We start from the raw sequence: 12733 nt of genomic DNA on the forward strand, positions 1-12733 counted from the left end.
TTATTCATACATATGCCTATAAGTGTTCAACCAAAACCATATAATGATCATAGTTGAACATGTATGCATTTGATTAATTAAGCGTCGAACCGACAGTCACAAACCATTCACATGTTACAGTTGTATAATACACAATATATTATATGTTTGGTTATTTTAGACTCCAAATGAAAATTCTTGATTTCATTCTCTGATTCGCCGTTACTTGGAGAGGTATAACAAGTGTATATACATGTACCACTTTTTCCCAATATACAACGTATCAAATACAACAAATAAAATAGTATTCATTACAAATAAAAAACGACTCACAAGGAAAATTAAAGATTTTTTTACGTAACTCAACATTATTTTAAAGAACTAAATTCATTTAAATCTTGATCAATGAATTTTATTTGATATTATATTTGATTTATTAGTTGTTGCAATTTGTAAATATTTATCGTTATTATTAGGCTCACTCGAATATTCCTTTCATGCCGTTTATTTAAAGTTATGAACAATTGTTGCATAAACGTATTCAAAAGTGTGCAATTTTTATAAGTATTGTCGTCAATTTGCTGCGGAATAACAATACAAATATGCAGACGCACCATAATACACAAAATCCATTTATATACAATATCCATTTATATAAAATGAAGCATACAATTTCCATAAATACGTTAAAGTTCGTACCAATAACGACAAAATCATTTCACTTATTGTTACTTTATTTGTTGTGGATCGGCCTTGTTCTTTATCAAATTATCGACTACAGTAGTTACATATTTGGATTTAAAACCTTGTATTATATTGACCCCTGCCATGTGGAATTGTGAGTGTGACAGATTGAATCTGTACACTTAATCCTATCCCACTCAGAAGCAAAGTGAAAATGACTATGTGCAAACAGCATAAAACCAGAGTAGCTTGCAGCCGTTCAGGTTGTATGCTGTTTGCTGCTCATCAGAATCTTAGGCTTGGAAATGAAGGCTTTAAAACTTGAATCTAGTAAGAAAGGTCTTAAATTATATTTACTTTCTAAAGGACTACAGATGCGTCAAAATGCGTATCTAAGAGGTAAAGGGTTAAAGTTGTGTTCCATCAAGAAATTAAATCGATTTTACAGTGCAGTGCTCGCCTGTGCATACCGCGCCGAGCCAATGTCCATCATAGACATATTTCTCACATCCAAATCCTCTCTCTGTCGTCGACAGCACGTATAACAAAATAATCGCTTGAACTGACACCAGAAAATAGTGTTAAATATGCAGTAGATCACAAAGTTTACAGCCGCATTGATCAATAATAAAAGGTCAGTAATTTCACGAATTCCTCTCGCGAGAAAGTTTTCTTCCAAATAGCCCAGGCCGAAAACTGTTGACATAATTGTATCCGGCGTGATGCAAAGCAGAAACACGAGTATAACGACCACCAGCATTGAGGTAATTTTATGTTTCTTCGGAGGTTTTCTTTGGAAAATACGGCATCGGCGTAACCCGTTCAAAATACACGTGTTAAGGATTATCAGAATCACCAAAGGTATGATTGAGCGCATAAGATTCTGAAACCACGTGTATATGTCAGTAAATATTTGATTTTTCCACAATTCTGTGACTACAACCTCATACTGATATGTTCCTGTTACGTTATTCAGCCGATGTTCTGTCCTGTATCTCATTGCATACGGTACCGCTAACATTGCCATAATTACAAAAACGGTCGTTGACACGATTCTGGCTTTATGTATATTGCAGAAGAATTTTACTTTTGTTGGATGACAAATATAAACATATCGTTCTACTGCAACCGATACGATTAACCAAGCTGATATGCACAGAGAGGCGTTGAACACGTAATGAGCGTAAGGGTAGAGAAACCCGTAGGCTTTATTTGCGGTTGGCGTATCTATCTGGAACAACAGAACAACCATGAAGTATAGGAAGTCACACAATAACTTGATCAAATCCGAGATTGCCAAGGCCAATAGGTATGTGTTTGTTGAAGAACGCATTTGACGCTGGGACATCACGATGATGGACATGATGTTGCCGGTTATTCCAAATACGCAGATGATCGGGTAGAAAACCAACCCAGTGATGAACCGCGCTCGTAGGTAAAATGGCTCGTACTGATGGCACGATTCGTTCTGGTAGCACGATTTGGAACTTTCGTAAACAGGCGGTGTACGGTCGTGTAGATCGGACATGTTCCTAGCAGCATTCGCAAACATTTCCATAGACCCGTTAGTCATGTACGACATCTGAATAACAAAAATGTTGTATCAATACATATATTATATATATTATTTTTTATTGATACACATTTGTTTATTCATAAACAAATATGTATACACTACATTTAACATTTTATTGTAAAATAACTTTATTAAAGAAATAAATGTGTATGTATTGCGTTCTTAAATGATACCTTCAATTCCTCGGAAATAAGTGTAGATAAAAAAACACTTTCTCACAACCATGCATCTGTTTAATAGGCACTACCACATGTATTCTTTATACCGACTTCTTTGACTATATATACACAAAGGCATTCTCACGTAAACTTTATGGATTGGCATGGTGTGCATACAAACTGTCAAAAAAGCATGGCAGTTTTACATGGTATATGAAGAACCAATGTATATTATGTTTGTCACATAGACTTAAGAGGGAGTGATTTGTCACTACCCACTTACTCGGAAGAGAATATACAAATCTCCAGTTATAAGTAGGTGGAATAGGATGATAAAATTCATATACAATGGACATGTATTTAAAGAAGACAATCCAAATGATTCGAATATTATAACCTGAATACTCTACTCACAGTGCCCTGTAGATGAGATTTAGATATGTATTGTAACTGTTAGATTCTAAAAGACGTTCAACTCTTGTACGAACAGCTGTGTCTTACGTTTTAAAACACAAATGGCAGCATTTTATATTCGTCTTTATTAGATGTGGTCCTTAATCGGGAAATAGTTAAAAATCGTGAACAAACATAAACTTAAATGTTTAAATTATATGATTTCAGAACACAATTCCAAACATAAAACATAAATGGGCTTGAACAATAAAACAAATTTATGTTGTTTTAAGTTTGTGTTTTTGTTTTTCATGAATCTTAACTTCATTTATTTACAAAACGCGTTGTAATAAAGGACAAATTGAATTTTGTTGACTTTTTAGCTTTTGGAAAGGACATGTGCGTCTAATATGAAGTTTGAATGATCTGCGTAAATCCGTCAATCGAACAAATTGTTTTTACTTAAAATTCAATATTCGAAGTCTATAAGTACGTATATTTCTTTGACAACATTTTTCAATGGCCTTTTACACCGTTTGCAATTGATTAAAGTATGTGTTGTTTTTAAACAAAATTGATCACATAAATGCAAAGTGATATCACAAAATAACCATCAACCATAAAACTTACACACATTAATATAGGTCCATATGCATTCAACAGAAAATGCTAAGCATTATGTTATAACAGAGTTACGCTTGCAAAGACTTTAAATGTGGTTCATATTTAACACAGCATTAACAAAACACGTACACTGAACATCGTTACAAGTAAGAAGACATTACGCTCAGTGTAATTCCTATTACGTGTTAAGCATAGTAAACAATCCAAGAAATACTTTTTTATATCATTGAATTTTTATGAAATAACCCATGATCAGGAGTATATATGTTAAACAATTAAATCACAAGATAATTCGAATATAGTAAATTGACTGTTCGTATCCATATTTAGAGCGCGATTAGCAAGTGCATTTGAATGTATCATTTCCAGAATTTTAAGATCTATTTTTGAACCATTACTCTCCGCCCATGTCTATTGCTTAATAGTCAACACGTTATGTCATTCTTTGTCTTTAGAAAACAAGCCGCGTATTTTGGTCGAATACATGAAAATAACAGAAATATATTTGGGGTAACAATGCGCGTACATATTCGGATCATACTGTAACCTATTAATTTAGAATATTAATTTTACAAAATAGCATTTAAACGAAATATATATAAAACAAGTGAACTATACGAATTGCTTATATTAAATTGGTAACCAGACGTATAACAACTTAGAAGTGTTTGTATTTGATTACTGCTAACGTAAAACACAAGTATTGGCAATACACAAAAGCAAAGTGGTAATTCAAACGTATGCATCTATGTGTGAAGTACGTAGATGTTATACTCACGCAAAAAATATATCCGCATATTTAATAATCATACTAATAGATATCCTGTTATGTTTCATAACTTCTAGTGCGTCCAAATGTCAAATAAGCGTGTGTTTTTTTTCAAAAAGGAAATTCGAAAGTCATAACTTTCGCCGCGATTCACAACAATGAATGCTCGCCAGGATATAAATAAATAACTTCGTTCAACCTTCTGATAACATCTCTAGTATATGAATCTTTCGCTCAGTGTGAACGCGATTTTACGCTTTTAGTTAGTTTCCAATATAGTTCCATTACACCACAGTCTCTATTCAGCGAACAGTGAAACCCGCTTTAAAAGTGTCGATTATCGGACATACGTTCTAAAGTTATTAGGGAAAAACGTTTTACATAACATGATACCTGGAGATATTATAATAGATTTAGAACAGATAGAACAAAGAAACTAGTGTTAAACTACTCAATAAACAAGCGCAATGAGATTGCATCGATAGTGACGCAAGATCGTTAACTAAAATATGGATTGATGTCAATTGCTTACAAAATTATCAGAAATTATAGGTACGGCTTTATTTACGACATGTGTAAAAGAATGTACATTAAAGTGAAGTAAACACAAATCAAACACATTAGTAATTTTTTTTTATTGGAACTGCATTGCTAGATATCAGAGTACGAACACAGTTTTATGAAACAAATTTCAAGTCAATATATACATATATTTGTTTATTATAATATTTTATCATAACGATAAACGATTATTGTAACGATTGTTTTGAACTAAGGTAGGTTCAGTGTACATATTTATTTTATAATATATTGATTGACAGTGGATATACACAAACAGTAAAATACATTTGCATCATGGAAAAACGAAATTTCTGATTATCTGGACAATACATTCCGGTTTGTAAATTGACAAGGAATGTTGAATAAAATTAATAAACCTCAAATGACTTTCAAACGTTCGATTTGTAAATACTCATAATTGCCTTATTTATTTCCTCCGTGAAAGTATAAATTATTTATCCCAATCGGGCTATAATTTTTAATATACCCAGTGCGTGGGGCTAAACATAGTGGCATGGTTTTTGTCAAATATTATTCAAGCTTATAATCGGTTGACGCTTATAACAGTTTATAAAAGCAAATCAATTGAAATAAGTGCCTGAATTTATCATATAAAGTCGACGTGTGTGTATTTTAAAGACCAGCATGTCTGTTTCTGTGCAGTAAAATAAATCATAGGCATCTGTTGGGGTATAGTTCAATTTGTCCGGCGCCAATCAGCTCTCCGAGTTTTATCCACATTGTTATAAATTGAACACGTCATGCGCATGTGTGAAGATGGCGGCATATATTTGTCTTCAGCAAAAAGTCTTGAGTTTTTAATTATCAAAAGCTAAGAAGCTACCTTTCTAAGGGTCTCTTTATAATAACTATTTACAAGTTAGAAAATATGCATACTGGTTCTTGGTTATAATGCGAAGTATGTTCATATGTATGTGTATCTTTCTTCTAAATAAAACGGACATTTAAGTAAAAAGTGATGTTCATCTTCTAAATGTTAAGATTACATAAGGCATAAATTCTTGCTTATCTGCTTATGTTATAATGTTTGCCCATTTCAATTAACAACTTATGTGATGAAAGGCGTATTTTAGCAATACAATCTAAATTGCATAGACCTTTCAAATACAGGTCTGAATTCTTTGTAAACTAGTAATGAGGTTGATCATTACATTAACATGATATATAATCGTATGCTTCTAGTTCTTCGGCTTTCTCTTATTAAGTTCTTAGTAATCTGTTTTTTTTAATATAGGCCTCCAATTATTAAAGACGGCGCTAATTAATTGTGGAAGCTGGAAGATAATTAGCGCGTTACAGACTGTATGTGTCAATTAAATTGTACTTGAGAAACTGATTGATCGGGCTAGGTATGTGTAGGTGTTAATTTTCTCATTCAATGCATGTAAATGGTTGAATTTGTATTATTGTGCACAAGAGTGACAACAAATAAAATATCAAATTCAAACGTTTAATTCATATATTGAAACATCTAATGAAGGAGGACTCGGCCTGAGGAAGAGACTGATGCATGGACCTAATCCATTGTTTATAGGTAATTTTAATTTCATAACATCAATACTCTATTCACAACTAGCAATACTCTTTTCATAACTAAATGATCACTATTTTTTAGGGATCCACCATGTAATAACTCAATTTACCGGTTAAATAATTTTTGTCACAGGTTGATTAACCGATTTACAGAAAGACTGCAACAAAGCTAGCTTTTCGATGCACCGCTATGACATCAGGTGGTTGTAGAGCATTGATGGCAGGAAGGAATTTTCTTTTCGTCTGAAACACTTGCAAATCAATAAAACATTATTTTGAGCAAAATATTTTTTGAAATACAATAATGTATCATCATATCAATTCAATACGGATGCTAACAAGTAATGCAATCTCAAATACGTTAAATTCCTTTTTTGAACGTACCGAAGTGCGCAACTGTGCAAAGGTGCTCGTTCTTTGCTTTATTAATGTGTTTATTTTCACGCAATTGATTCCCGTCATCATTTGGGCATGTTGTTTTATTGGCCGACATCGTTAATTGACATAATATAGCGCGCTTAAGATCGAATTTGTACTACATATTCTATGAAATTTAATCCTCTGACGTACTGTATCCATGTATTCCATTTTGCCCTATACATTCCAGGTTGACATGGATCAAACTAACCTTTTATATAAGATTTGCTTTTGTAATAATCACCTGTATTTAGGAATTGCTTATTCAGGACAACAGTCTCTACAGAGACAGTGGAAATTCGATAGAAATAATACATTTAATTTTGTTTAAATTTGACCTTCTTTTCTCATAGCGAGTTCGCAAATAAGGCAAGCAACTGTTCTCTCTTTAGTGTATACTTCATACAGATAAATGTAAACTACTTTAAGGACTTTTTCCCCTTTAAAGAGATAGTCATGCTTCTTAAAAAAGCACTTAAAATCGTTATTTTATTTTTTATAAAATTTGTGAAGTCGTTTATCCGCATAGGCGGCCATATTTGCGAACGCTGCGACAGCCCTATATTCGTAACCTTTACATTGGAACTTACGCATTTGTAGCCTACTAACATAACAGCAAGGCAGCTATGCTCGGCTTGGTTTGAGTCGGTTTAACCCTGGAAGAAACGTGTCATTATTCTAAGACAGTCAGGAAACGAAGCTTTTTTTGTACAAATAAAAACACATATATTTATGTTTCTTAAAATTCAAACATGTTGAAGATGTAAAGTGGATGGGTGCTGTAACGGGGTTACACATATTTGGTACGTGTTGTCTTCTCTTTGTATCTCGAAATGTTAACGTAACATTTGACAATACTTCTTCTTCGTTATGTTTTATTTTTATAATGAATTTAAACCCCTAACTGATAAAGGCAAATTTATAGCTGATTCTGAATTAAATACCACCACAATTTAAATGAATATGAACAAAAGGATTTTATTATAAAAAAATAACTTTTTAATAAATCCGGTTTATAAGTCTTGTTTGCTTATTGATCCGTCTGTTCTCATAATTATTCTCCCAATATTAAAAACATGAGCTCCATCTGAAAGGCGTTCAATGTTGCCGGTGCATAAACAATTGAATGTATTCTACGTTAAAAGTGAGCTAAGACAGCTACGCAGAGAACACAATTATATCATTTGTTTAAATTTGACCTTCTTTTCTCATAGCGATTTCGCAAATAAGGCAAGTAATTGTGCTCTCTTTAATGCATACTTCATAAAGTTAAATGTAAACTAATTTACCAACTTTTTCCCTTTTAAGAGAAAGTCATGCTTCTTTAAAAAACAAAAGCACATAAAATCGTTGTTGGTTTTTTATATTTTGTAAAATTTGTGAAGTCGTTCATCCGCTTAGGCGACCATATTTGCGAACGCTGCGACAGATTGTTTTATGAAACGATTGGATTTTTTACGACGTTCGCAAGTTAAATTACGTCAGAAAACATGCGTACGAACTTTTATGAAACGGCCCCAGTATACGCGAAAGAGTTTCATTAGTAAAAAATAACATAGACTTTTTACTATGGCTTATAATAGATAAAATACATTTCAAAATTGAATAGTATATATGTATTTATTTAGATGTTATGTATATTCCACATGAAAACTCATCAACGCATGGTATGTATGACGTTATTATTTTTACAACAGTTAGAATCTGATATTAACGTTTTTAATAGTAAAGGAAAAGTAATACGAGGGACGCAAATGCTAGAATTGATCATACAGCGGATTTTATTGAATAAGAAGCGTTGGTGGTTTTGATTTATTTGAAATAGATACTCATCTTCAGAAAGTAGCCCGTGACTCTGGTTCATACAGATTTGGTGATTTTTTGTAAGACATATGTAAATCTACAAATATAACAATTGCGAAGTGTAAATGCTATGCTTTTTCAAGATAAAGGAGTTTGCAAATTTACTTGTTTTTACTCACAATGGCACCCCCGGAAACCCGATATGCTGTAAAAAGTTGGATGTGCTTGGAAAAGTTGCCGATAAATTTCGCTGAATTTCGGTAGGGTAAGTAAATCCAGTTCTATAATTGTTTAAAGGCATTTTTGATTAAAATACAATTAAATTTAATTAATATACTCTTAAATGAACAAAGTGCACTTTATTTTTAACATTTACTTAGCAATAATGCTATGAACAATCATAACAGATCCGCTTCCGCTGACACTGATAAACAACGCTGGTTGAACAAAGTATCCAAACGAGAACGGACAGAATATATTCAAACAGTTTATCAGTGCACAATGTACATCGTCAACATCACATGTGGTTCGTATCGACATATTTTATCATGTTTGTGCGCAGAAAAACAAGCGTAAACAAACATGAATATATACAAAACAAATGTATATTGAAGTACAGATGATGAACAATTGGTAAATTACGTTATACGATTTAAAACAATCGAACTGATACTCATCGATTCCTTAAAAAATAAACACAGTTTTATCAGTTTAGACCTATGGGTTGATTGTAGTAATTTTACATACTTTATAACATATGGATTATTATAGTAATATTTTTATGTATTGCTTTCGTATATTAACAAGTATTGAATAAATACATACAACATGAAATTTGCCCGAAATGCCTGTGGCATTACAACAAAGACAATATATATCTTTTCTAGCAATAGTGTTTTCATGATATCTACCAGTCTGTATACGAAGCGTGTGCGCCGACAATCTTGATCGGCATAAATGAAATCTAAATTATTTCGGAACTAATCCTAGCTAAATCTCATATTCAAGATTTGACTCAAAGTACAGCTGCTATACCAATGATTCCTGCACTTTTGAGTGGAAGCATGAAACTTGGCACAATTATTCTTTGACCCATTACAAACAAATCTAGATATGGATCCAGATCAGCAGCCACCCAGGAAGGCTGTGGTCAACGATTTTCAAAATGGCCGCCATTCCAACTTTAATCCAAAATATCACCATAACGAATCGTTAAAAGTGCATTGTTTGTGTTGAAGACTTATAGTAAATTATATACTGTCTATCCAGCAATGACCTTGAGATGACCTTGAGGTAAATTGTCAAGGTCAAATATCTCATTTCACTTTTTATGATGGGTTGAACATGTAAATATTTACATTTTTTTCTTTATTTGCCCGTGTTTTGACAGGAAAAAGTATGCATTACCGTTAATATGATTCTGTTTGATCGCGTAAACATACAAATAATTGATGCACTGTTATATGGGGGTTTATACAGGGAATTGTCAAAAATAACAAGGTCAAGTTGTAAAGTATGCCAGCCTAACTGATGTTAGTTATAAAACATGATTTCATCCAATTGGCAATATCATTTTGGTGGATGTACGATGAAAAAAGGCATGTTATTCCGGGAAGCAACGGCCTTCACAGAAACAGAGACCTGTACATTTAAGGCTGGCCTTGCTACACTTGCACAGTCCCCTGCAAGCTTTCTTACATCCACAGTGAATAAGCTCATAGCACATATCTTGGGCTTGTCCCAGGGTAGTCCACCTTGGCTTCCACGTACCCGTGCCTGGTTTCTCCCATCCCCAGTGCGACGGGCTTGGAAGTGTTTAATTTGCCTGTAGAGCTTTCCCCCAAACATGGCCTCCTTGGTACACCGCTCGCAGTAAGTGTTGAGTGAGAGCTGATTGTGTTGGTGGAATACTCTCAAGTGCCTTTGATCTTCTTGAGAAAAGATGTCTCCGAGCGTCGTTAACTGCCATCATATCACTTGTCCTGTCGTACATCAGTATGACAAATCTCTCACAGAGATTGAGATTATTGCCGGTCAGTTCTATGGTTGCGTCAGATAGTTCCAGGAACATATTGGTTATATCTGGGTATACGTCCCATGTGCTCCAAGCTGATTTCTTACCCCCACCACAAAAGAAAGAGGTAACATCGCATCCTGTCAATGCATGGAAAATAGACATTGACCTAAATTTCATTGGACCTAGTGAGTTGGCAATCTCATGTACTGCTATGTAACGTTGGTGTTTGCCAACACCAAACAACATCCATATTTCAGAGTCTGGAATTCTGTGGAAATTAGATAAAATAATGACTAACACATCTGTATCTGACGCAGTGATCATAATGCTCCTGTGACCTGATAGGGCCGCATCATACAGGTGAAGTACCATTCTTGTAGTAGCCTCCTCATGAGTGCATGGCTCAATGATTGTATTTGCTATCCTTGGAGGGGCACATAAAACATGTTCACCTGAAGTGCAATGGATTTCTTGTCCATCTTCCGAAAGAGACACTGACTGCTGAGCGAGAAACTGAAAAAGTTCCGTTTTGTTCTCGTCAACTCGAAGAAACGACTGCCAATTGTTGGGTACACGGTTTGAAGAGGTGACACGTCGTCTTGAGCCATGTCCTCTTCTTTCTCTGGTGGCTGATTTAAGACTATCTGCAATGTATCGGTCCCAGATTAAATCCAATCTTTTTACATGGATAAGTCTTTCTGAGAGATGTGACAAAAACACATTGTCAGCATAGTCCTGAAATGTTTTTGAACCTCTAGGTTTGAACCAACATCGCCCCGTCTAGAATGTTAACCGTAACTCTTGGGGTTGTTTCTAAACGGCGTGAATGTGATTCTAGTACACTAAGAAGATCAGCCTTTGTTCCTGATCTCATTTCCCCATTTTTGGCCAAAGCAGGTGGATATGGTTGGTTTTCATACTTGAAAAACTCATCCAGGTTTCCTTCCCGAGACTGGCATGCAATATACAGCCTGGAAAAAGGGCACAGTCATCTTTTAGTATTGCAAGTTGGGGTTTTGTCTTGTTTGACACCTTTGTTAATTGGAACAATGCCAATTTGTTTCTCTTGATGGGCTCGCTTATAGGAACAGATCTTTTGATGAATCGTTCATCTTGAAACCTATAGTACTGCTCCTTGCCGAGTTGAAGAGCTTGCTTAACAGAATCCACTACAACTTTATCCATGATATCTTTTGTATCAATAGTAAGAAGGTTCCCATTGTCTTCTGTAAAAGGGTTACCCATGTTTGTGATTATTGATACGAGACCAGCAACTTCTTTTTTGAACTTTGCCTGAACAGCAGGAGTCTGTTCATGGTGTTTCTGAAATACATTTTCCGTAATTTGATGACCTTCATATTCCTCAATCATTCTTGACATTTCCGGACCAGCCACCATCCATCATGTCAGAGCGGATGGATTGTCGGTCAGACCAACAGCCCCACCAGCACCTTTAACTACAGCATTACATTGTTCATGTGCCTGATCAAGGGCCATAGCTGAAAACGGGCGAGTAGTCTTATAGGCTACGAAACTCCCAGATAAAAACTCCTGATACACTGCTGGCACAGTGACTGACAAAGAGCTCATGTCCCTAATATGAACAGACAACCATCTGGCATAGTTGGTGTGGTCTAAGCTAAATACCCATGGAATCAGTTGTATCAGAGACTCAATATATTTGGTAAAGTTTCCACTTCGTATCGAGTTAATTAAGCTGAATATACATAGCCTAAGTTCAAGTACATGTGAAAAATACAGAAACTGGTTGCTCAGATTTCATTTTGGTACACCAATCTCAAAAATCCAGTACAGCTTCATCTTCTGGAGTCACCTGTTTGTAGTGTTCATATGCTTGATTTCTTAAGATGAACAAAGCAGTCGCTGTGACCTGATGAGCATGCCTTGTCCTTGTCAGATGTTTGACCTTGATAAATGAGTCCGCCACCCCACTAGTTGCAATTTCTGCCGTGCATATGGCTGTAGTCCACCCGCTACACTCTAACCAATTCCCCAGGGTCTTGAATGCTGCCATTTCAATATGGAGTCCACCCGACATTATAACAAATTTATCTTCACCGTGGGTATTAGGGAAGTTCCACTGAATTGATTTTGCTATAGCAAATAATGGTTGATCCATGGTGATAACGGGAACTTGACCCGGATTCAGCAGTTGTATGGTGTCGCTGATAACATTC

At 34.7% G+C, this 12733-nt stretch overlaps 1 protein-coding gene across 1 annotated transcript; it reads right to left on the reverse strand.

Moving 5' to 3' along the window:
* Nucleotides 1-1105: 1105 nt before the first annotated feature.
* On the reverse strand, nucleotides 1106-2245 carry LOC127859634 (probable G-protein coupled receptor 139). The gene has a single exon (XM_052397139.1). The coding sequence runs from the start codon at nucleotides 2243-2245 to the stop codon at nucleotides 1106-1108; it is 1140 nt and encodes a 379-aa protein (XP_052253099.1).
* Nucleotides 2246-12733: the final 10488 nt, after the last annotated feature.

This window comes from Dreissena polymorpha, chromosome 15, assembly GCF_020536995.1.
Source record: "Dreissena polymorpha isolate Duluth1 chromosome 15, UMN_Dpol_1.0, whole genome shotgun sequence".
In the NCBI taxonomy this organism is placed as follows: Eukaryota; Metazoa; Mollusca; class Bivalvia; order Myida; family Dreissenidae; genus Dreissena; species Dreissena polymorpha.